The sequence below is a fragment of the Hypanus sabinus genome, chromosome 1, assembly GCF_030144855.1.
Source record: "Hypanus sabinus isolate sHypSab1 chromosome 1, sHypSab1.hap1, whole genome shotgun sequence".
NCBI lineage: Eukaryota > Metazoa > Chordata > Chondrichthyes > Myliobatiformes > Dasyatidae > Hypanus > Hypanus sabinus.
In genome coordinates, this window is record NC_082706.1 from 92,742,234 (window position 1) to 92,769,395 (window position 27,162).

The 27,162-nt window shown below is 41.7% G+C and overlaps 1 protein-coding gene across 2 annotated transcripts in view; it reads left to right on the forward strand.

Moving 5' to 3' along the window:
• Positions 1-27,162, forward strand: part of LOC132395550 (collagen alpha-1(XXI) chain-like) — a 210,471-nt gene that overhangs the window by 66,540 nt on the left and 116,769 nt on the right. For both annotated transcript variants that reach the window (XM_059972345.1, XM_059972338.1), the window contains exons 8-11: positions 1,194-1,277; positions 3,093-3,146; positions 24,743-24,796; positions 26,703-26,756. In XM_059972345.1, the coding sequence (XP_059828328.1) occupies positions 1,194-1,277; positions 3,093-3,146; positions 24,743-24,796; positions 26,703-26,756 (246 nt within the window). The remainder of the gene's footprint in view (positions 1-1,193; positions 1,278-3,092; positions 3,147-24,742; positions 24,797-26,702; positions 26,757-27,162) is intronic.

The following is a 27,162-nucleotide window of genomic DNA, read 5'->3' on the forward strand; positions in this document are numbered from 1 at the left end:
CATCCTCAAAGGGCTGCATGGTTTTTCCTCATAGCTGGTTACCCATTTCATCTCTCATCCAATTTCCTGTTAAAGCCCGCAGCAACAGATAGTCGTAAGATGTGACCCTCTTTATTCTCTTTGCTGGATATTATTCTGTCCTTATAAGATTCTCATAGCAAGCTCTGCTGTTGATAGTTAGTAATTAGTTTGTTACTGTGACGTGGACCGAGGTACAGTGAAAACTGTCTTCCATGCCATCCATACAGATCATTTCGCTGCATCAGTACATTGAAGTAGTGCAAGGAAAAAGTGATAACAATGCAGAATATAGTGTTGTAGAGAAAGCACAGTGAAGGCCAACAAGGTGGAACGCCACAATGAGGTAGATTGAGGTCATGTCATGATTTCATCATAAGGTACAAGAGGTGCAGTCTTATAACAGCACTATAGAAGCTGCCTGGTGGCACGTGCTTTTCAGGGTTTTGTAGCTTCTGCCCAATTAGGGGCAGGAGGTGGGGGTGGGGGAGAGAAAATGTTTTGCATAGAAGGGATTTCCAAGTTCCTCTCGGCATAAACATCACCAAGGACCTCACTCGGTCTGTACGTACTGGCTAAGTGGTAAAAAAAAAAGCACAACAGAGCCTCGTTCACCTCAGATGGTTGAAGAAATTCAGCATAGGTGCCCAAATCTTTTCTACAGGGGCACAACTGGGAGCATCTTGACTGGCTGTATCGCTGCTTGGTATGGGAACTGTACTTACCTCAATCACAGGGCTCTACAGAGACAGCCCAGCACATCTGTGGATGTGAACTTCCCACTATTCAGGACCTCAAATTCCTAACAAAAAAAATGCTTTCATGGTAAATAAATTATTTTTCAAAAATGGCTCCATAAAATTGATGATTTCAGGTTTTTCAGATCATCATTAGCATATAAATATTTTTGAGGAAATCTTGACTTCAGAATATCATGTAGCAATTGGATATTTTAGAGGTGTGGTTGTCACTATTATATCAGCTGCTTTAAATCTCTAACCACAGTACTAAATTTTCTTCTGTTTCCTTTTATTTAGGATGATGAGAGGGTGAGTACATTTTCAATGTGCTTTAGGAAGTATGAAAATTAAGTTTAAAACAATTTTAAATGGTAGTTTTCGTGCTTGCATAAGATGTGTTTAGGCTAAGAACTCTTTCTTTGAATTTTTGATTAGTGTCCACCTGAGAGAACGGCTCCCAAGACAGTTTGTGAGTGTCCAGCAGGTCCACCTGGTATTCCTGGTCAACAAGGACTGAAAGTAGGTTCACAGTTGTCACTTGCATCCACGTCTGATTACTCATTCCTTGTGTATTGAGATGTAAATTTGGCTGAATTTATGGTTTTATCAATGTGTTCTGTGGAAAATCTTGCCACACAAGGTAGTGCATGCTGGGAGAGAGCATTCTTATTTGTAATGGGAGTACAGACCATCTCCAGGTTTATAGAGGTTATCGTCATGTGCACAAGTACAGGTTTGTGCAGGTGCAATGGGAAAAAAATATTTGTAGCAGCTTCACAGACTCGTAATACAGAGTCATAGTCATTGAAAACTACAGCACAAAACAGACCCTTCAGCCCATCTAGACCCTGCCAAAACATTTAAACTGCCTAGTTCCATTGAGTTGCTCCTGGACTATAGCCCTGCATACCCATTCCTATCTATGTATCTATCCAAACTTCTCTTAAACATTGAAATCGAAGTCGCATCCACTGCTTGTGCTGGCAGCTCGTACCACACTCTCCCACCTTCTGAGTGAAGAAGTTTCACCTCATGTTCCCTTTAAATATTTAATTCTTTCACCCCGAACCTATGACCTCTAGCTGTAGTCTCACCCAACCTCAGTGGAAAAACCCTGCTTGCGTTTACCCTATCTATGCCCTTTATAATTTTTGTATACCTCTACCAAATCTCCCTTTAATCTTCTATGTTCCAGAGAATAAAGTTATAACCTATTCGGTCTTTCCTTACAACTCACATCCTCCAGTTCCGATAATATCCTTGTAAATTTTCTCTGTATTCTTTCAACCTTACTTGCAACTTTCCTGCAGAAAGGTGACCAGAACTGCACAATACTCCAAATTAGGCCTCACCAGTGTCTTGTATTACTTCAGCATTTCATCCCAACTCTTGTACTTAATACTTAGATATTCAAAGGCCAATGTGCCAAAAGTTTTTTTTACCTATTCACCTGTGGCACCACTTTCAATGAATTATGGACCTGTATTCCCAGATCCCTTTGTTCTACTGCACTCCTTATTGACCTACTGATCCCTGTGTAAGATCCACCCCAATTAATATCCGACAGAACAAATAAAAATCCATTTTAGTGCAAAGTGATCACAGTGTTGCTAAACTGTACTGATTATGGATTTGTTGGTTAGTTGAAAGGAAGAACCTGTTATTGAATCAGATGGTGTGGGACTTCTGATTTCTGTACCTCTTCCCCGATGGTAGCTGCAAAAATATGGCATTGCCTTGGTACTGGGGTCTTTGTGGCAGGATCTCCTGTAGATACTACCAATAGCAAGGAGGTGCCAATATGTATTAGGCAGAGACCACTGTTCTGTGCAGCTTCCTGCATCCTGTGCATTGGAAATGCTGTACCAGAGCGTGATGAAACTTTGAACCTTAACCCTCAAAGAAGTGTTAATTGGGCACATGAGAAAGGAGAGATGACAGGAACATGAGGAAATAGAATGAATGGATTACATTCAATGACCACACACTGTGTGATAAAGGAAGTATAGCCCTATTCTTCTGCCTGATTTAACCTTTCAGAAGGAGATCTTGTAGAACTGGCACAGATTGTAGTAGGTGGCAGGAAAGTCAGCATCAGATTTAGACTTCCAATAAAAACAACCAGACATTTTAATCTAAGGCAGGCAAGAAACTAAGTGGGAAATTCCTCAAAAGTTCTTTTATTTTTAGAGGCATGCATTCAAGGAAAATATAGCTTTGATTTTAACCCTCTGGCTTCTGATCCTGTACTACCTATATTGAGTAACAAGGATGAAGGAACGTTTTGGTAATAAGGTTTGATGTATTCAGGCCAATTGTTTGATCTGTTACTAGGGTGAAAAGGGAGAACGTGGCAAGCCAGGAAAATCAGGAACCAATGGTATGCCTGTAAGTACTTTTCCAAATCCTATATAATCTCTGCATGTTTAACATCAGATGATAAGTGGTGTTTTGTTAAATTTTACCCAGCACTAAAGCTCCAGAATATTGCTTTGGCAAACTTTTAAGCAAGGATACATTTTTGATCCTTTTCCACACTACATCTTGCTGTTGGTACTTTGTGGCTGCGTGGTTCCTCATGGGTACAAAGTTCCATATAACATCCCAAGAAGTGTCTGCAGAATTAGCATTCTACTGCTAATGCTGCACCAACATCTATGGTAGTTCATTAGAAGATTGATGCAGAATGGAGCATTTTGTGAATATATGTTTACACTGTGACTTCCTGCTATGAATAATGATATCACTGCATGTCTCTGCTGCTACAACCAAACCAACAAAATGTTGGCCATTTGGTTCAAGTAATAATTTTGCTGAGGGAATGGATGGATTCTTTGTTAACCAGGAAGGTTTTTGCTTGCTTGAGTAGGGATACAATGATTAAATCTATTTAAACTATAGTTGAAGTCTATTATGATGGTAAGTAATAATTATAAAATCCTCCGTAAGTGTGTAGGAAGGAAGAATATACAAAAATCCTTGAGCTTTACAAGTACTGTATCTCAATAGATGTAAGTGATTCTTCCTTGAAAGAATTAGATGCCATGAAGTTATTTCTTCTCAGTGGAGAGCCCAGAATTGAGAAATATTTTCTCAGAATACACCAGAGGCATAGGTTCAAAAGTATGGGAGGGAAGTTTAGGGGAGACATCAGGGGTAATTTTTTACACCTAGGGTTGTGAGTGCCTGGAGTGACTTGCCAGGGATGGTGGTGGAGGCTAAAACATTAGGGGTATTTAAGAGCCTCTTGGACAGGCACATGGATGAAAGAAAAATGGAGGGTTATGGGGTAGTGTGCATTTAGTACTTTTTTTAAGGGTTATATGGGTCGGCACAACATGGAGGGCTGAAGGGCCTGTACTGTGCCATAGTGTTCTATGGTTCTGTGGTTTAATAGGGATTGCCCACTTAAGCACGAGGAAAGGGAAAATTTCTTTAAGCAGAGGATTGTATATCATTAAGGTTCTGTGGATATTCAATGCCTGAATATTGATGAAGATAATGTGTTTTTTTTGGACTTACGAGCATCAGGGAATTGGGGAAAATGGGGTGAGGTACAAGAGGTCAGCCATGAAGGGGAGCATGGGAGACATCGCTGCTGTTTATTAGTATGTTTAGCGTTGATGACATGGGTGAACAGTTATGGAAATCAGTGATTCCAGAAGTCAAAGACCATTTGTCATGACCATGGATTCGGCAGCACAGCAGAATCGGAAATTGCGCTCATGAATTTGCACGTGTCAGTTAATTGTCATTTCATTGTGATAGTATTTAACTCCGCTCATTCCATTGTAGTACTTGTCGAGACTTGGACATGAACATAGCTACACTCTGTTATCTGCATTCCGCTTTGCCTGAGTAATTGGACTGTCGAGTCACCTACCTCTGAAGATTAGCGGTACTCATTTTATTTTTAGTTCTTTTCAGCCGCAGTTTAGGCTTCGTTTTCCATTTGAGTGTTTTAGTCAACGGCCCTGTTTGGCCTAGCATTTATTGTTTTCTTTCCCTTTAACACTGTTCGCATTAAAGTCTGTGAATTATCCACCCGCTTCAGTGTCTCTCACTCTGCAATTGGGCCACATCTATATCGGGTGACAGCAAGTCTCGATCATGCAAAGATGGACCGAGCGGAGAGAGAGCAGCTGATCTTGGCCATGAGATTCATTGGTCAGAGTGATTTGTCGCAGCAACAATGTTCTGTTGGAATTCCTATGTATGAACTCTTACTTCTGTCTCCAGCGTGACAGAAGGATCCTGCCAAGTAATGGACCCAGCGAAGTTTGAACAGTGACGTTTTGACATTGGTGGCTTGAGGAGATGGTGCCTTCTATTCTCAGTGTATGTGCTGATTCTACATTCCGAGAATCCCGAGTCTACATATCAAGCTTCTCTAGTCAACATTGAGTTTCTCTGGTATCCATTCCAAGGTTTTCCAGTCACAAATACCCAGGTTTTCAGCTTTGTGGTCCCATGACTCAGGTCTGTGGAACAAATGAGCACTTCCAACAAGCTTATCAATTGATTCAGCAAATCATCATTCAAGTCAATGGTGTAAATTCTGGAAGAGCCCTACTCCAAAAACTGATCTCTGGCTGGAGTGTGCTAAGGCACAAATAAAGTAACCCTATCAAGAATATTTTTAACCCCTTGAAGAAAGTCATGGTACAGACTGGGAAAATTGAACTTTCATGTAGCAAATTAAACAGATCTACAGAGAACCACCTAGTTTAGTGATGAAAGAAACCTGTCTGTGCTGTCTTGATTTGTAAAATTGAGAGTATATCTTAATTGTCTCTGGAAAAAAAATTGTGAAAGATAAAACACTGTGAACAAAATTTGAAAAGGTTCCTTCTCTAGGTTTCAAGGTTTCCCAAGGACTTTTCTCAATGTTCCCAGGGTTTTCTTTTTCTGATTGTTTCCAAGGTTTAATGCGTTTAGGGCTTTTCAATGTCCTCCCCATCTCGAGGACTCCCAAGCCTCTCGCAGCCCCACCCGAGTTTTCTTGATCTCAGTCTGTTGGGGTTCCCAGTCTCTCAGGATTGCCCGGTCTCTCAGTCTGTTGGGGTTCCGAGGTGTCTGGGGATTCCCCGGTCTCTCAGTCTCTCTGGATCCCCGAGTCTCCCTCCCTCTCAAGATCCCCAGGTCTCTGGAGTCATTCCTGGATCTGTCATTTTCAGGTCGTCCTGAGCCATCAAGTGCAAGCTATAAGGAGGGGGCTCTTGTAGTGACTTTTTCAGGCCTGCGCAGGGCATCAGGGAGCATTTGGGTTCCGAGGGTTTTGGAGCACCTGTACTAGTTAACTGTTGCTTAACAGTTGTTAATGATTCCTTGTATTTTTCTCAAACGACTTGCTGTTTGTAATGCAGTTTCCTAGTGCTTTCTGTTTAAGTTTAAATTTATTTTGATAAGTTCAGATTCTGTGTTAGTTTTATTCTTGATGCAGATGCGGGATTAGCTCCAATCAGAGGGTCCTCATTTTGAGGATGATTTATCACATGGTATCACTTGGTCGAGTTACCTCTGTATAAGCTCTTGTTTCTGTCTCTACTTGGAAGTCTTTGGCTCCGATATTGGCAGTGCACACCATGGCACTTATCTACCAGCATCACTGAAGGACATCTTGGACAAGTCCCTCATTTGTGGCGCATCAGGGGCTGTGCCTGGGGGGGGGGGGGGGGGGGTTCCTGTCACAACTACAGATTTGGCAATTGTGCTTGTGAATATGCACGTGTCAACTAATTATTATTTCATTTTGATAGTATTTAACTCCATTCATTCCATCGTAGTGTTTGTCGAGACTTGGACATAGCTACACTTTGTTATCTGCATTCCGCCTTGCCTGAGAAATTGGACTGTCCAGTCAACTGATTCAGACAAATAGTGGTGTTCGTTTTATTCTTAGTTGTTCTTTTCAGCCGCAGTGTAGGCTTCGTTTTCCATTTCAGGGTTTTAGTCAACGGCCCTGTTTGGCCTAGTGTTTATTGTTTTCTTTTCCCCTTTAATATTGTTTGCATTAAAATCTGTGAAATATCGACCGGCTTCAGCATCTCTCACTCCGCACTGGGGCCGAACCTCGGTGACACCATTGGTTGAACCTTCTGGTTGGTGAGTTCCAGGATCAGAGATGCACACGGATCGGTGACACTTCCCCCTCCCCCCCCCCCCCCCCAAACTGGCGAGTTCCAGGTCAGAGGTCTGTGCAAGTCCTGAATTTAAGGCACAGAGTTCAAAGTCCTATGGTTGGTGAGTCAGGTGGTCAATACCAGAGGTCGAAGGCCGAAAGTCAACGAAATTGAAGACCAGACTTGGAAGCTGAGACGGAATAGTCAAAGCCCTTGGGTTGAAGTCAGCCGCTTGATGCCTGCAACGCTGAGTCTGGGCCCAATGTCTGTGAGTCTAGGAGTCAGGGACTGTCCTGGGGTTGGAGGTGTGTGTGTGTGTGTGTGTGTGTGTGTGTGTGTGTGTGTGTGTGTGTGTGTGTGTGTGTGTGTGTGTGTGTGTGTGTGTGTGTGTGTGTGTGTGTGTGTGTGTGTGTGTGTGTGTGTGTGGAAAGGGCTTCTTTTGAATTTTTGTTTTGTTGCTGTTATGGTATTGTTCTGCTAAACATTTTGGACATGTTATATTGGCACAGGAATGTGTGGTCAGACTTGAAGGTTGCCCCCAGCACATCCTTGGCTGTGCTAGTTGTTAAGATAAATGAAACATCTCACAGTTTGCTTTGATGTAATGTACATGTGTTAAATGAATGAATCTGAAACAGGATCAGTTATGCAGGCTGAAGTTCCCCAGAGAAGAACGAAAGGCTTTGAACTAATGAATATTTGAGTAAACTTGCCATTGCTCTACACAGACGAAGCATATATGGTAAATAGAAGGTTATGAATAGTACAGAGGAGGCAGAGACACTTTTAATACAGTGTTTTTGTTTTCTAAAGTGCTGTTTTATTGTGAAAAATTAAGGTAGTGATATAGATCGAATGAAGTCATTTTGAAATGTCATGCCCTCTGCCTTTATCCTGCATATGTTCTTAGGAACAAATCTAGTACATGAGGCAAGTGGTAATTTTTCATCAAGAACTTAAAGTGAGGTTACGTCCCACTCTAACAGTTTTATATTCACAGTGATTCATTTCCTCAAACCAGGAAACAATGTCCCTACTAAATGCATTCTGCTGTTGATGAATTGTATTGCTGACTACTAAATCTTTAGTTGGTGCGTGTCCACAGCGCAGTAGGTAGAAAGAGGATTGTGTCCGTGCATCTAAATTAAGCAAGACTGAAATAGAAGTTTTTTATTTCACAATGAATGGCTTATTTTATTGCTTTATTTAAACATTTTTATAAAGTGACTCTGTAGTGAACACTGAAAGTCCAGTCATCCTGAAATAGTATGGCAGACACAAGAATGGGAATATATTGGTCCACTGATTAAGCACTTCAGCAGTGTTACATCTGTCGTGTTAGCTGCTCCTAAAACATGTTTATTGCTCATGAAATACTAACACAGAATTGGTACATGTGCTGCTTTGGATTTGTAACCAAGCCGAATCCACTGATCTACAGTGTAACAGAAAGAACAGTGGTCCTAACACAAGCCAGAGGAAATACGAGTGCGTGATGAAGAGCTTGAGCCTGAATGGAAACAGTGTGTGATTGGGAGCATGAGGTGAAGATCAGAAATCAGGAAATAAACTCTAAAGTGTTGATCTTCTGGGGATTGTTGCATTCAGCGAGGCGTGTATTTCTGAGGGTGGGATGTCTGCTATCACAGATGCTGCAGGAAACAAGAAAGGAGCAGAGTAATCTTGGACCAACTTCTGGGAAATAGGCTAGGGGAAGTGGAGTACCTGACTGAAATTGCTTGTAAACTGGGGTTTTGAATGAAATGTTAATTTATTCACATTTGATAAAATAATCATGCATGTTGCAATCCCATGCTCCCCCCCCCACCCCTGTCATGAACATCTGATGACATCTTGAGCTAGATCTTTTAAGATATTGGGGTTCTCTTCCGGAGTCCTCGCTTCTTCCAAGAGCCCAGGAAGCCAGCATGCCTGCTGTATTTTTAGTTATTTTCTTTAACTCCTTCAAACATAGAAGATTTATACGGGTCTTGAGGGGTGGATTTAGGAATGATATTCCTCCTGGTTGATTTATCTATAATCAGATTGGTGGGGTAGTTGTCCACAGTAGATGGTTTGTTAGCAGAATAATTGAGCCGATTTTTAAAACAAAAACAAATGGAAGTTGTGGTTCATCTACACACAGAATATTTTCTTGGGAAGATGTTCAATTTGGTCTGATTGCCAGAAAAAAAACAAAAGAACAACTGGTAGCTCAGAATAAACGTCATGATGGCTTTTTGAAAAAAGTAATATTCCATTAAGTACAGGAAGGATTGAAATATTTAATGGACAGATTGAATATTAACATTTGACTTTAATTTGAATCCCAGAATAAAAATAGAGTGTGTGGTTGGCTAATGGAACAGTTTGGACTAAAACGAATCCAAGGAGGAATCTTCATTTAGGGACAAAGGATGTGGCTAATTTATTATAAAATACTTTACAGTTTTTCGTCAGAAAGGAAGCAGATTTTGGCTTCCACTTTGAATTTAGCATTGTGTTGGCTAGGTTTTGGATCTGCGGGCAATTTCCAGGCTGTGATCTGCTGTTGGACAGAACATCCAAATGGCAAAGCAAAGTTTGCTGAGATTTACACGTTTCTAACCATAAGCTGCCTACCTTTCAAGGGAGGGAAATGGGATCCCAAGCAAAGTTGCATTATTTGTGTTTGCAGTGGTGTTTTTATTGTTTAACAATATTTTCAAGTTTTCAGATCTACCTTTACATTTTAAAACTTTATTATTAATATATTTTTAACATATTTAAATGATTTAATAGCTGGCAACTCTTAGGGGGTCAAAGCTGGGGGAGGATGCGAGGCTTTATTGTTTGTCAAAGGCTCAGTGGAATTTTGTGGGCGGGGTTTGTTTAAAACCAACAGCCTGACTTTAATACATCACTTGAGACTCTGTTGTCTCTTGAGGTGCACTTTTTGGCTTCATAAGTGCATACAAGAAAATGAATCTCTAGTATAACTGTAACATACATGTATTTTAATAATAAATTTACTTTGAATTTTGAACGAGAGCTATCTGAGCCAACATAATCAGCCTTTCAGATCCAGACAAGGATAATTGGGGTAGATAGAGTAAATCATAGGGGACTGCACATGGCAGATGCCGACTAGATAGACAGCTAGTAAAATAGCATACAGTAAGAGTCTTACACTAAAGTAGTAATAGAGAGAATGAATGTTGGATGAATAGATTTATAGAAAGTTGATAAGTCACTTGGTCCAAATAAAATGCATTCAAGACTTTTAGATAGGAGGAGAACTTGAAAAAGCAGTGGAATTGGCAATATCCTTCCATCTTCATTTCATATGAGAACAGTTTGGGGGTGTTGCTAAAGATTGAAGTGCTGAATCAGGAATGAGGGAGAGGAAAGAACAGGAAATGATAGGCCAGCTGGATGATGAAAGTTATTGAGGACCATAATCAAGGTGAACTAAATTTTCATTCCAAGTGATGTAGGGTGGTCAAGGAGAGCCCATATGATTTGTTGGGGGTAAATAAACTACACTCAGTGGCCACTTTATTAGGTACAGGAGTGGAACTTGGTGTGGTCTTCTGCTGCTGGAGCCCACCCGCTTCAAGATTCGAAGTGTGTGTATTCAGAGACACTCTACAGCACAGCACTGTTGTAATGCGTGGTTATTTGAGTCACTGTCACCTTCCTGTCAGCTTGAACCAGTCTGACATTTCTCCCCTGACCTCTCTCATTAACAAGGTGTTTTCTCCCACAGAACTGCACTCACTGAATGTTTTTGGTTTTTTGCACCATTCTCTATAAACTCTAGACACTGTTGTGCCTGAAAATCCAAGGAGATCAGTCGTTTCTGAGATACTCAAACCACCCCATCTGGCACCAACAATCATTTCACAGTCAAAGTCACTTAGATCTCATTTGCTGTCCATTCTAAAGTCTGACCTTGACCATATCTGCATGCCTTTATGCATTAAGTTGCTGCCACATGATTGACAGATTAGATATTTGCATTAACAAGCAGGTGTACCTAATAAAGTGGCTACTGACTGTATATCTAAGTGATTTGAGGATTTTATTTTTAGATATTCAGAAAAAGTTGATGAGGGTGGTGGGATTTTTTTGATGTATGCCAAATAAGTGCTATTGGAATCTTACTAAGACGTTTGAAGCCTGTGGGATTTTTTTTTCTAATTCTTCTTAAGGGAAAGATGGCAATGGCTATGTTAATTATCTATCCCTAAATTGCCTACAGACTGAGGAAACAATTGTGAGTCAGCCTGATGGATGAGTATGAAATCACATATGGGCCAGAAAGGCAAAGGTGATGGGTTTCTTTGGCCCACTATCAGTGAACCAGCTGGGGTTTTGTGATTATCCAGCAGCTTTATAATTACTGTTACTGAGAAGAGCATATTCTTTTTAAATTCCAGATTTATTTCATTACTTGAATTTAAATTACTCAGAAGTTAAATTCATTGGATTCACGCCAGTGGAAGCATAGACCAGTAGTGGCTGTCCAATAACTTAACTATTACAATACCATACCCCTGAATTGCAGGGAAGGAAGACAATGTCTTTTTCCTGGGATGGAAGTGTACCAGAGGATGCAGTTCTGAGGTGAGAGAGAAGAATTCTCCAGGAGGTTTTGGACAGGTGCTTGGAAAACACATTCCGGGTGGTTGGGGCAGCAGATATGATGGCAGTGTTTAACAAGTACATAGACAGACACGTGGACTTGCAGGGCATGGAACGATATGGATAGACCATGTGCAGGCAGGTATATAGTTTAAACTTTCATCATGGTCAGCATAGAAGTCACGGCTGAAGGCCCTTTCTGCGCTGTACTGGTTATTCTGTACAGTTGGCCCTCCTTATCCATGAGGGATTGGTTCCGGGACCTCCCATGGATACCAGAAAATGCTGCTGCTCAAGTCCCTTATATAAAATGGTATAGTATTTGTATATAACTTATGCACATCCTCCCGTATACTTTAAATCATCTCTAGATTACTTGTAATACCTAATACAATGTAAATGCTATGTGAATAGTTAGGGAATACTGACAAGAAAAAAAACTGTACATGTTCCTCTTGTTCACAACACAAGCTGCGAATGAACGAGATGTGAGGTGAACAATGATCAAACAACGAGTAAAACTTTTAATCATCTCTCGATTACAAGACTTATAACACCTAATACAATGGAAATGCTATGTAAATAGTTGTTACACTGTCTTATTTAGTGAATACTGACAAGAAAAAAAACTGTACATCTCCCTCTTGCTCACAACAGAAGCAGTGAATGAACGAGACGCCAATTCTCCCGTGATCTTTACATTCTTGAGGCTGTAGCGCTTTACATAGCCAGCCAGCCATCCCTTACTAGCCTTAAACTCTTCTCTCTCGCTGTCATCAACCCCGTCACAGTAGTGCTCATAGAGGCTAAGAGCTTTCTCACATATAATTCGGCCATCGGCAGGGATATGCTTCTGTGACATGTCCTTTAGCCACACACTTAATGCTTTCTCGGTCTGCATAAGCACTTTATCATGAACCAGAGAGGCCATTTTTGCCGTTGTAGGGGCAGCACTAACACTTCCATGAACTTCAGCTTCTTTCTGCTTTATTGTGTGACTGCTCGATTCGTTCTTACCGACCTTACGGCCCACATCAGAAAGCAACATGCCACTTTTCAAAAGATCTAATATTTCTACTTTCTCGGTGAGAGTTAGCTCTTTACGCTCCCTCTTAGCCTTTGAGGAATTGCTTTGACCATGTAATTGCTTTTTAAGAGCATTTTTTCATAGGAACAAAGTAGCGAATGAACGAGATGCAAGGTGAACAATGCTCGAACAACGAGTTCTGGAAGAGCACTTCCGGGTTTTCTCAATTCGCGGTTGGTTGAATTCACGCGTGTGGAACTCGCAGATAAGGAGGGCCGACTATGTTCCACAAAGCACAAAGTAGTGATGAATTTCTGCGGGGAAAGGTACTGAAGTGGTGGTCTGAAGGTTTTAATGCAATACTCTTTTTTAGAATATAAAAATAATAAAAAGCAACAAGAGCAAGAGTAGGCCATTCAGCTCCTTAAGTCTGAATGATGGTGAGGGAGAGTCTCAGCCCGAAACATTGATTGTTTATTCCCATCAGGAAATACTGCCCGGCCTGCAGTTCTGATATGCAGTTTGGTGCATGTTTCTCTGTACTTCCTGCATCTGTAGAATCTCTTGTCTACCTAGTTGCAGGGATCAGTATTGGGTCCACTACTTCTCATGTAACATGTTAATGATCTAGTTGGTGCAATGAATGATTTTGTGGCCAGGTTTATGGATGATACAAAGATAGGTGGAATGGCAGGTAGTGCTAAAGAAGAAGGGTGTCTGCAGAAGGACTTGAACGTTGAGAGTGGACAGGAGGCGGCAGATGGAATAGAGTGCAGGTAAGTATATGTTCATGTAGTTTGGTAGGAGGGATAATGATATATCCTATCTCTAAATGGTGAGTGAATCCCAAAATCAGAGGTGCAATGGGACTTCAGAGTCCTTGTGCAGAATTCCCTAAAGGTTAACTTGCAGGTTGAGTCAGTGGTAAGGAAAGCAAATAAAATGTTAGCAGTAATTTCAAAAGAACTAGAATGTAAAAGCAAGAATATAATGCTGAGGTTTCACAAGGCATTGGTCAGACTGCACTTGTGAGCAGTTTTGGCTAAGAAAGGATGTGCTGCATAGAAGAGGGTCCAGAGGAGGGTCATAAGAATGTTCCTGGAATAAAAGAGTTAATGTATGAGGAGCGTTTAATGGCTCTGGCTGAAACTCACTGACATTTTGAAGAATGAGGAGGGAATCTCATTGAAACCTTTTTGAATATTGAGTGGAGGTGGAGAGGATGTTTTCTATAGTGGGGGAGTCTAGGACCAGAGGGCACAACCTCAGAATACATATGATAACACTGCTGAGGAGAAAGTTACACATTTGGAAGGATCATCAAATTTCCTCAGTTATGAGGTTAACCAAATGGCCTAATTCTGCACCAATGTCTTATGGTCTAAGTGATGAAAACTTAGTGGGATGGTACCGAAGCATAATAGTTTGCACAACGCTTTACAGTGCCAGCAACCTGGGTTCAATTCCTGCTACTGCCCGCAAGAAGGAGTTTGTTTGCCACTTCCCCCTCTGCAGCCCACCCCTTGTTCCCCCATCCCGCAGACATGTTTGTTTGTACATTGAAAAGAACAAATTTCCATAAGGCCTTAAGACATAGGAGCAGAGCTAAGCCATTCAGCCCATCGTGTCTGCTCTGCCATTCATTCAGGGCTGATTTATTATCCTTCTGAACCCGATTCTCTTGCCTTCTCCCCATAACTTCTAATGCTCTTACTAATCAAGAACTTATCAACCTCCACTTTAAACATACCCAATGACTTGACCTCCACAGCCACCTGTGGCAATAAATTTCACAGATTCACAGATTCTGGCTGAAGAAATTTCTCCTCATCTCTGTTCTAAAGAGATTTCCTTTTCATGATCAAGCGTCATCCATTGTATCTGCTGTGGGAGTTTTCAGCCATCATTTTGGTATACTTCCCACCTCAGGGCCGTGTCAGACAGGTGAACTGAGCAATGTAATCAACAGGCATGAGAAAGCACATCCCGATGCCTTTCCCATCATTTTGGGGGATTTTAACTAGGCCAGCTGGAAAAAGTCTCTAAATAGCTATTACCAATATATCACTTGTGGAACCAGAGGAACCAACTCACTGGACCACTGCTATAACACCAACAAGACTGCTCACCGTGCCATCCCATGCCCACCCTTTGGAAGGTCTGATCACCTGGCTGTACTTCTACTCTCCGAGTATAGGCAGAGACTAAAGACTGCAGCACCAGTAGAGAGGACAAGAAGGTATGGACAAAGGAGGCGTAGGAGTGCTTGAGTTGGTGGAATGGACTGTATTCAGGGATTCATCTTCGAGCTTGAATGAGGACTCCACAGTTGCTACTGACCATCATTAAAACCTGTGTGGGTAAGTGTGAGCCTACGAAAACTACTGTACATACCCAAATCAAAACCTGTGGATGAACTAGGAGATTCATAGACTGCTGAGTGCTAGAATTTGTGGCACACAATTCTCATGATCCAGCACGATACAACAAGGCCAGGTGCGACTTATGAAGGGCTATATCAAGGGCAGGGTTCGCAGACCATTACTTCCTACAAAGTGAAACCTAAGCTCGTGGCTGTGATGTTTCACTCCCAGATGAGCTCAATGCCTTTTATGCTCGCTATGAAAGGGAGAATAAAGCTCCAGCTATTAGGATCGCTGCAGAACATGGTGACCCTGTGATCTTTGTCTTGGAGGCTGACATCAGATTGTCTTTTAAAAGGGTGTACCCTTATAAGGCGACACATCCCGATGGGGTACCTGGAAAACCTGTGCCAACCAACTGGTGGGCGCGTGCAAAGATATTTTCAGTCTCTTATTGCTACAGTCAGAAGTTACCACCTGCTTCAAAAGGGCAACAATCATAACAGTTCCCAAGAAGAACAGGGTGATTTCCGTAATGACCATCATCCTGTACATCTACGATGATGAAGTGCTTTACTTATGGCTAGAATCAGCTCCTGTCTCAGCAAGAATCTGGACTTACTGCAATTTGCCTGTCAACAGTGGATGCGATCTCACTGGCTTTTCACACGTCCTTGGATCACTTGGACAATACAACTATCTGTGTCAGGCTGCTGTTTATTGACTACAGCTCAGAGTTTAACACAATCGTTCCTACAGTTCTGATCAAAAACCTCCAAAACCTGGCCCTCTGTACCTCACTCTGCAACTGGATCCTTGATTTCCTCAATGGAAGACCAAAATCTGTACGGATCTGAAGTAACATCTCCACCTCACTGATTATCAGCAGTGGTGCGTCTCAAGGATGTGTGTTTAGCCCACTGCTGTACACCTTCAACAGCCATAACTGTATGGCTAGATACAGCTCAAATGCCATTCATAAATTTGCTGACAACACATCTATTGTTGGTAGAATTTCAAATGATGATGAGAAGGTGTACAGGACCAAAATGTATCAGTTAGTTAAGTGATGTCACAACAGCAACCTTGAAGTTGACATCAATAAGACCAACGAATTGATTGTGGACTTAAAGGGTAAGACTAGTGAATACACATCAGTCCTCATAGAGCAGGGGTGTCAAACTCATTTTAGGTCACGGGCCGGATTGGGCAAAATGCAGCTTCATGCGGGCCGGATCAGTCGGGCGCCTGCGAACGCAGCTTTCATTGCCTCCGTTTTTTCAGCCTGTTCTCATGTGTCTCAGTCTCTGCTATAACTACAAAGTGTTTCACTTCACATATTCCGTTTCTTATGAAGAAGACTGCTGAGCAAGCATTATTTTTATGATTGGTATTAACTTACAATCATAGGCTTCATATCGCGGGGCCATTAATATTTAAAATAATAGATCTATCTAAAATGATCTCGCGGATATAATTGTACGCTGGGCTGGATATGGCCCGCGGGCCTTGAGTTTGACATCACTGTCATAGAGTGATCAGAAGTGGAAAGAGTGAGCAATTTAAATTTCTTGGGTGTCAACATCTCTGAGGATCTATCCTTCTCCCAGCATATTGATTCAGGTACAAAAAAAGCAGAACAACTGCAAGATTTCATAAGAGCTTGAGAAAACTCTCAAGACACCAAAGACTCTCCCAAATTTCTACAGATGTACTGTGGACAGCATTTTAACTGGCTTCGTTACTTTCCAGTATTTGGGGGGGTGGGGAACGGGCGCTGCACAGGATCAAAAGAAAGTTGTGAATTCGGTCAGCTCCATCATGGGCACTAGTCTCATAGCATCCAGGCTATCTTCAAGGAGTGATGCCTCAGAGAATGTGGCATCTACCTTTAAGGACCCCTATCACCCAGGGCATGGCCTCTTCTCATTGCTACCATCAGGGAGGAGGTACAGAAGCCTAAAGGCGCAAACTCGGTGATTCAGGAACAGCTTCTTTTCCTCTGCCATTAGATTCCTGAATGGAAATTTAACCGATGAACACTAACTTGCTACTTTTTTTGTATCTATTGAATTTAAAACACTCACACTCACACACGTTTTCCTCTCAGTCTCGTCTCCTCTACCAGAGGCCTGGGAGCTTGAGGGTTCAGCACAATATCCCTGCTGTACCTAGTAGTGCGCTGTTCTGCTCCGAGATCTCTGCTGTTGTTCCTGGGATTTGTTGGAGCCACTCTCCCAGTCCAGATGTCACAGCTCCAAGTGCTCCTATCACCACAGGGATTATTCTGGATTTAACCTTCCACATTCTTTCTATCTGCTCTTTCAAGCCCTGGTATTTCTCTAGCTTCTCATATTCGTTTTTCCTGATGTTACTGTCATTCGGGATTGACACATCAATTACCAATGCTTTCTTCTGTTCTATGTCCAGGCTATGTGTCTGGTTGGTTGGCCAGTACCTGCTTATCAGTCTGTATTTGAAAATCCCAACAGGATCTGTGCTCTTCCATTCTCCACTACCTTCATGGGTGTTTTCATTTGGACTTGGGAGAGTCCAATCCATACTCAACGCAGGTGTTTCTGTACACAATTCCTGCAACTTGGTTGTGCTGTTCAGTGTATGCTGTCCCTGCCTGCATCTTTCCCCCTACTGCTATGTGCTGGATGATTTCAGTGGAGTCCTTGCATGATCTGCATCTTGGGGCTTGTCTGGTGTGATAGATCCCTGCTTCTATTGCTCTTGTAGTCAGGGCCTGTTCTTGTGCAGCCATGAGCAGCACCTCTGTCCTGTGCCTCAGCCCCACCATTGTCAGCTACCTCTGATACCTGGTGATGGTACATCCCGTGCAATGGCTCTTCCTGCCGTGGCCTTTGCTCATGTCAGGCCCTGGTGATGTCCAGTTCTTCATGCTTGCTACCCATTGCTGGACATCTGCTGTGATGATGACCGGTTCTTCCTCTTGGAGATTGCAGAGGCTCATGTGTAGGCACTGGTGTTCTGTGATGCTTCTTTCTCCCATATACTCTTTCAGTACTCCTCAGTCGCTGTTTGGTTAGTTTAGGTATTGGCATGTTGTTACTCAAGAACAGTGTGAATACTTTTACTGGTTGTTTGCAGAAGAGTGTGTTTATTCGCTTGGCCTCAGCATCCTTTGTACCTCTGCAGTCTGGTAGCCAGAGCTGTTAACTGTTGCTTGGCAGTTTCCAGGGCTTCGGCTATGGACAAGCCTTGTACTTCCTTAGTAGCCAAGATAAGTCTTTTATCTTCATACCTTTCTGCAGTGTAGTAAGTCTGCTGACCTCTGCCTTGTAATTTTCATCTTGGCTTCCAGTCGTCATCTCCAGAGGGGGTTACGACAGCACTTGCCACTGTAGTTCATTTTGTAGCCCAGCATTTCTAGGATTGCTGCTGCTGATGCAGATATCAGGTTATTGGTCTCAGTTATGTTGGAGGTTGCAATTGTGAGTAGTGCTTCATTGGCTGCTTCTAGCATGCTGTCTGATGGTATTTTATCACTAAGTCTGAGAAGCCTCGATTGTTGATTGACGGTCAGTAGTTTAGCTATGATTTTCACTCTGATAGCAGCAGGCAGTGTTGATATGCCCGAGGTGAAGTTGAAACTTGCATTTCCCATGTACAAGGTGGTGCTATTACCTTTGTGCCATCTGTGAGTTGTGGAGGTGGGATTTGACTGGGAATAAAGGGAGTCCTTTCTGGCTGGCTGCCGGTGACTAGTGATATTCCATAGGGGTCTATGTTGGGACCGATTTGTTTTTTATGTTGGATGATGGAATTGATGGCTTTGTTGCAATGTTTGCAGACGATATTAAGATAGTTGGAGGGGCAGCTCGTTTCAAAGAAGTAGGGAGGCTACAGAAAGACTCAGGCAGATTAGGAGAATGGGTAAAGAGGTGGCGGTTGAAATACAATGTTGGGAAGTGTATGGTAATGCAGTTTGGTAGAAGAAGTGAAAGGGTTGTCGATTTTCTAAATGTTGCGAAAATACAAAAAACTGAGGTGCAAAGTGAGTCCTTGTGGAGGATTCCCTAAAGGTTAACTTGAGTTAACTTGAGCAGGTTGAGTCTGTGGCAAGGAAGGCAAATGTAATGTTTAAGAGGACTAGAATGTAGAAGCAAGGATGTAATATTGAGACTTTCTAAAGCACTGATGAGGCCTCACTTGGGGTATTGTGAGCAGTTTTGGGCCCCTTAGAAAGAATGTGCTGGAACTCGAGAGGGTTCAAAGGAGGTTCACATAAATGATTCCAGTTTTGAATGACTTGTCATATGAAGAGCATTTGATGGCTCTGGGCCTGTATTCACTGGAATTCAGAAGAATGAGGGGTGGCCTAATTGAAAATTTTCGAATGGTGTCAGGCCTTGATGGAATGGATATGGAGAGGATGTTTCCTATGGTGGGAAAGTCTAAGACCAGAGGACCCAGCCTCAGAATAGAGGAGCGTCCTTTTAGAATGGAAATGAGGAGGAATTTCTTCAGCCAGAAAGTGGTGTATCTGTGGAATTCTTTGCAACAGGCAGCAGTGGAGGCTAAGTCTGTATGTATACTTAAGGTAGAGGTTGATAGATTCTTGATTGGTCAGGACAGGAAGGGATAGGGGGAGAAGGCAGGAGATTGGAGCTGAGGGGAAAAATGGATCAGCCATGATGAAATGGTGGAGCAGACTCAATGGGGCCAAATGGCCTAATTTTGCTTCTGTCTTATGGTCTTCAAATGCATGAAACGCTTTCATTGGAAAGCAGCATCTATCATCAAAGATCCTCATCACCCGAGCCATGTTCAAGAATAGTAACTACCCCTCAACCATCAGGCTCTTGAACAAAAGAGGACAACTACACTCATCTATTGAGATGTTCTCAGAACCAAAGATCTCACTGTAAGGACTTTATCTTGTTACTTCATGTTCTTGTTGTTTTTTGCGATTTATTTATAGTTGTATTTCAACAGTCTGTTGTCTTCTATGCACTTGCTCTTTCACTGATCTTGTTTACAGTTACTATTCTGTAGATTTGCTGGGTATGCCCGCAGGAAAAAGAATCTCAGGGTTGTATGTGGTGACATGTATGTACTCTGATAATAAATTTTACTTTGAATGTTGAAAACTGCTTGCAACACTCCAAATGCAGTCTCACCAATGCCTTGTAATGCTTCAGCATTCCATCCCTGCTTTTACATTTTGGTCCTCTCAAAATGAATGTTGACATTACATTTGCCTTCCTTACCATCAACTGACTCAATCTGCAAATTAACCTCTAGAAAATCCTGCATGAGGACTTCCAAGTCCCTTTACAATTCTGATTTGTGAATTTTCTCACCTTGAGAAAATAGTTTATGCTCTTACTGCTTCTAACTGTTGCATGACAGTACACTACACTATATTCCACCTGCCGCTTCTGTGGCCATTTCCCCAATCTCTCTAAGTCCTTGCTTCTACAATACTACCTGCCCCTCCACCTATCTTTATATCATCCACAAACCTGGCCACAAAACCATCCATTCCATCATTCAAATTATCGACATATGGTATAACATGAAAAGAAGGGGTCCCAACACTGACCCCTGTGGAACAGCACTAGACACTGGCAGCCAACCAGAAAAGACACCCTTTATTTCCACTCTTTGCCTCCTGCCAGTCAGCCAATATTCTATCCATGCTGGTATCTTCCCTGTAATACTATGGACTCTTGTGTTGTTTAGAAGCCTCATGTACAGCACTCTTCTCGAAGGCCTTCTGAAAATCCAAGTGAGCAACATCTACTGATCCTCTTGTGTATTTCCTGCCTATTACTTCCACAAAGAATTCCTTCCTCCTTCCTTTCCAGTCCTGATGAAGAATCTTGGCCCGAAACATTGACAGTTTATTCCTTTCCATAGATGTTGCCTGAACCGATGAGTTCCTCCAACATTTTGTATGAGTTGCTGAACAATTCCAACAAGTTGTGATGCAAGATTTCTCCTTAAGGGAACCATCTGACTTTGGGCTATTTTATCACGGACCTCCAAGTACTCCAAAAGCTCATCCTTAATAATGGAGTTTGCAACCGTTGAAGTCAAGTCAAATGGTCTGCAATTTCCTTTCTTTTGCCTCTCTCCCTTCTAAAAGGGGAGCGACATTTGTAATTTTCCATTCCTCCAAAACTGTTCCAGAATCTCGTGATTCTTGACGGGTCACTACTAATGCCTCCACAATCTCTTTAGCTACCTCTTTCAGAACCCAGGCATGTTGTCTATCTGGTCCAGGTGACTTGTATAACTTCAGAACTTTCAGCTTCCAAGCATCATCTCCTTAGTAAGTACACACACTTCTGCCCTCTAACACTCTCAAATTTCTAGCATACTGCTACTGTCTTCCACATGAAGGCTGATGAAAAATACTTATCAAGTTCATCTACCATTTCTTTGTCTCCTGCTACTACCTCTCCAGTGTCATTTTCCAGTGGTCCAATATCCACTCTCACCTCTCTTTTAATCTTTATGCACTATATCTAATAAGAACTTTGGTATCCTTTTTTATATTATTGGCTAGTTTACTTACTTAATGCTTCATTGACCCTCCTGTGACCATTACTCATTGTTCCAACTTTGTCCTTTCATGCAAATGACCACAAACTAAGAGGATAAAAGTCAATACTGGAGGTGGGAAAAGATAGAGTGGAAGGATTTTTTTTTAAGAGTGTTGGATAAGTTAACATCACTTAGTCCAAATAGGCTACAATTTCAGTTTCTGCTATAAACCTGTTTTCCAGGTGCCAAGGGTTCTGTCCATAATCTTAAATTACTCACTACTGAGGTAGGGAAAGTGAGTCAATAGTGGATCGATAAAAACTATGATAGTTCTCAAGGTGAAAGTTTTGACTGTAATGGGATGTATGGATTATTGAGGAATATATCTAATGAAGGCAGATGGTGGCTGACTCCACTGGAATGGAGTCTTTGACTGGGCAGCAGTGAGCTGGATAGGTTGTGTGCATTGATCTTCAACACGGGCTTTAGTATGCAATGCAGCAAACTGATTCAAGAAGCCAAATATGGAAGGGATCACCGTGGTTGGGCGCTTAATTGTCCGTGGGATTGGATTGGCTTGTTATTGTCACATGTTCTTGGAAGTAGGGTCAAGAGGGATGTCAGTGGTAAGATTTTCCACACACACAGTGGTGGGTGCGTGGAATGCACTGCCAGCGACGGTGGTAGAGATGGATACAATAGGATCGTTTAAGGGACTCTTAGATAGGTACATGGAGCTTAGAAAAATAGAGGGCTATGCGGTAGGGAAATTCTAGGCGGTTTCTAGAGTAGGCTATCTGGTCAGCACAATATTGTGGGCTGAAGGGCCTGTAATGTGCTGTAGATTTCTATGTTCTGAGATACAATGAAAAACTTTTGTTTGTATGCTGTACAAACAGACCATTTCATTCATAATTACATGAAAGCCGTACAAATGGAAAGTAGTAACGGTGTGCAATAAAGTGTTACATTTAGAGTGCAATGCAGGCAGGCAGATAAGGTAGATTGAGAGATCAGGTTCATCTTTGTCATATAAGAGATCCACTGAAGATTCTTAACAATGGGTTAGTAGTTGTCCTGGAGTCTGGTTGTACATGTTATCAAGATTTTGCACCTTCTGTTCAGTAGGAAAGGAAAGAAAAGAAGATAGCCTGGGTGGAAGGAGTCTCTAATTATGTTGGCTGCTTTCTTGAGGCAGTGGGAAGTATAGACAGAATCAAAGGAGGGGAGGCTGGATTTTGTGATAGGCTAGGCTGCATTCACAGCACTCAACAATTTCTTGTGGAAGCAGAGAGTAAAATCAGATTGCTATTACCCAGCTGGAGAGGAGTACATAGTGAAGATTTTTGGGACCGGTATTAGGACTAGAAATAGGCTTTCACTTTAGAGACAATTAGCAATCTGCTCACAGATAATGTTCCAGGATTGTTTTACTTTTTCAACCACTCATTATTGAGCTTCAGCTTTGCCTTTTATCCCCAGTTGCTCATTTACTGTAGCCCAGGGGTGGCCAACCTTTTATATTCCATGCCTCCATTTTTTCACACACGGGTTCAGATGCGCCATACAACTCTTGTGCCTCCATTCAATTCTTGTAAAAATATGTTAGTATAGACATCTTTAGCATTTGTACATGATATATTGATTTAATATAAAAACAAGATAAACATTACTTACCTTAATGAGACTTTTAACAAATATGATTTTTTCCTTTTTCTTAATCACATATTCTTTCCGTAACTCAGACCCAAACACTAGCTTCAGTTTTCCTTCTATTTCAGTCTGATGCATTGTTTTATAGTGACTATTAAGATAATCTCTTCTATTATGTGAGAAAGTGTTTTTACAAACAATGCACAACGGTTTTCTTGACGGACCCGCTATAAATAAGAACTCATTTTCCCACTGTATAATGAATTCATGCTTACTATCACTTTCTGCTTTTCTTTTGCACTGTGACTGGTAACTGAGTGTAAAAACAAGGCTTAATTTTCGAAAAAGTACTAAACTGCAAATGTTCACAAAGGACGTACAAAGCACAACTCAGTAGCGCATGAGTGTCAATTGTAAACTGACTGGCAAAAACCTGTGATGCATCGCTGGTGCAGACGCCCAGCGCCTCAGGATCAAACAAGTATCAAACGTATATTGAACAGTTATGGAACAACTGCAGAACAAAAGTCCTTCTTTCCTAGTTTGACTCATTGAACATTTTTTAAAAAAATTGAAAACAGATTAATGTGAAAGAAGATAACATTCGCCAAAAGATGTGCATGAAATAATAAAATTGCTAAAAATAATTGCTAAGTTTTAGATTTATTCTCAGTAAAACCCATTTCTAGCTCTAAGCTACTTGAATTCCTGTTATAGATTTTTTTTCTACAAAGCGGTTTTTGCTTAATACTTTTTGCATGAGTAGGCTTACTTTTTTATTATTCTCACTGGGGTGCAATGCACCACTTCTAATCATCCAATGTGCCACTTCTGGCACATGTGCCATAGGTTTGCCATCCCTGCAGTAACCCTTGTTCCCAGAGTCATTCTTCTGGTGTTAGTGTGTGGAGCATTGGCTGCTGTATCTGCTGCAGTTTAGAAATGAGTCTGTGGCTATTCTTAAGGCAGAGATAAATAGATTCCTAATATGCAAAGGGGAGTAGGGGGGCGGGAAGCTTGCTGTGGATCAGTGGAAATGCAGAATTGCGGTTACAATAATTGGGCAGAACAGGTTTGAGGGGCTGGGCAGTTAGTGTTCAAAAGTCTGATGAGATCAGGTTGGCATGTGAGGTTAGATATTCATCATGGGTGTAAGGGAACAGAGTTGGGGGCAAAGCATGGTTTGGGTTAGAACTTGCTCCTGACATCTCTTGTCCTCTTTCCCCTCACTAAAAGTTTAAAGTAAATCCAGCTGATTCTTTTCTCCATTGTAGCCATGGGTCAAGGGTGAAAGGTGAAAAGTTTAATGGGAATTGGAGGGGAAACTTCTTCACTCAGAAGGCTGTTAAAGTGTGGAATGAGATGCCAGCACAAGTGGTGCACGTGAACTCAAGTTCAACATTGAAGAGAAGTTTGGATAGGTACATGGATGGTAGGGGTATGGAGAGCTATGCTATGGGTGCAGGTCAGTGGAACTAGGCAGTTTAAATGGTTCAGCATGGACTAGATAGACCAAAGGCCTGTTTCGGTGCAGAACTTCCTATGACTCTAATGATCTCAAATGTATGAGGGGAGGGTTGATGCTACTTCTCCATTCTGCAAAGTGACCTCATTAGTCTAAAGAACATTTGGTGTAAATCAATAACTGCTTGCATAATTTATGTTTTGTAGGGACTACTTGGCAAACAAGGTATTCCAGGCTTACCCGGACCCCCAGGCATACAGGTAATAAATATTATGTGGCTTCATTATTGCTGGCTATTAATCTTGAAACGCTATTAGATCATGTTGTTGTAATGGCTTATGTATCCCAATTTGATTCCTTACCTTTCTTAAATCATAAATACTAGAGTACACCAGACCCAAACTCTGGTATTTCTAACTAATCCTAAGGCAGTAATCTTCCAAACTCCTCACTTGTCACTCCACAAATCTTGCCCCAACCCATGAGTCCACAGTACCTACATCTCCAACTCCCACATCCAGACCTTTCTCACAAGACATTTAATTCAGACAGTAGACCATTTCTTCCCAACCTGCCACCAGGCTGTGATTAAATCAGCACCTGTCTTCAATGGTGAAGGAGAACTTCCATAATGGAAGATCTCTCCTTATTCTTGGGTGAAAACTCGAAGTTGTCTTTCTTATTTGTGGATTCACAGCTGAAGTCATTTCTCATAATTTGCCATCAAGGTTCACCAATTAGAGGACAGATGTTTAATTAACAATGTATGCATTACACTCAGTGGCAACTTTATTAGGTCTACCTGTACACCTGCTTGTTAATGCAAATTTCTCATCGGCCAATCAGTGTATAAAAGCACGCAGACATGGTCAAGAGAGTCAATTATGTGTTCGGACCAAACAACAGAATGGGAAAGAAATATGATCTAAGTGATTTGACCATGGATTGATTATTGGTGCTGGACAGGGCAGTTTGAGTATCCCCAAAACTGCTGATTTCCTGTGATTTTCACACAAAATAGTCTCTAGAGCAGAGGTGACAAAGACTCAAATAACCATGCATTACTGCACTGGTGTGCAGAAGAGGATCTCTGAAAGCACAATATGTCAAACCTTGAAATAATGGGTTACAGCAGTAGAACATCATGAACTTACACTCAGTGACCACTTTATTAGGTACAGCAAATAACTAATAAAGTGACCACTGAGTGTATACTAATGTGTGTGGAAAACATAATTGCAGCTAAAATGTTGTCACCATAAGGCTACCCATGGCCATTGACAGTTTCTGTTGGAGAGGACTACTCAATAAAATACTAATCCCTGCTTATTCCAAGCAGCATCCATTTACTTTTCTCTCTCCTCTCCATCATCCAATATCCTCCCAGTGGTGCAGTGTGTCTTTCGTGTTACCAACACATATACAGAATTTTTCTGAAAACTCTGCGAGCAACTGTATTTCTGCCTAATACTGATCGGAACAGCTACTTTAACTTTGCCAACACATGACTTGCCTTTAGTTAAACCTTTTCTGAGGAGGTTCAATGGCTATCTTTCCTAAATCATCTTCAGTATCCAAAAGTATATTTTGTTTTGGATCCCCTTCAATAACCCCACATCCTTTTTACAACATAGAAACTCCCTTGCTCACAAGACATTTAACTCCAGGCAACAGACCATTCCTTCCCATCCTGCCAGCAGGCTCTTTATCAAGGCAGCACCGGGCCTCAATGGTGAAAGAGAGAACTTTCATCCCATAATGGAAATAGTGCAGCACAGGTGACTCCCACACTATGGCCATTCATGTAATGAACATTCCCCCTTACAGAATTCAGAATGCGCTACCTAAAAATGTGAGATAAGGAATAAGATTCACTCGCACAGAATTTGAATTAAAGTAGTAAATAAATATTCTTTTTCAACTCGTGTTTCATGCCACAGCTTCGCATGACAAAATGTCATGAATGGCTTCCTTGGAATGCAGTTGGTAGTGGAAGGGTTGCCTGTAATCTACAGTAGGTGCAGCCTCAAATAAGCTATTTGATCTTATCAAGTTTTTAATAAGGGATAATTATATGCTTTTTAAAATAGAATCTGTTTGTGCCTCTTTTCCCGTGTAACCCATGCTTTTAATTTATCTCTAACTTGTACTTATCCTTCTTTTCAGGGTAAACCTGGTTTGCCTGGACCCCAAGGGGAACCTGGACCAAGAGGATACAAAGTAGGATATCTGTTTTCAATCTTTAAGTCACAAAATGAGGTTGTGACTGACTTTATTTCCTAAAAGTTTTGTGTGCCTCCAAAGAGGAGCAGTATGCTGTATGAGTGTATCAATCAACCACCCATCTCCACAAGCTTCAGTCACCCCTGAGAACCAGAGGCTCCAGTGCTGCTGGAGTTGTATATCAGCCTCTGCAAGATGAGGGGAGTTGCTTGAGGGCCGGGGCCTGTGTGGGTTGCTTATTCACTATTCTGGGACCTAATGCTGCTTTGGTCAAAGCCTGATGCCAGGGTAGGTAGGTATGGTCTACTGCCTGGAGTTAAAAGTCTTGTGAGCATGTACTGGATGTGGGAGTTGGCAATGTAGGTACTGTGGGGTCATGAGATGAGGTGAGAGTTGAAGGGTG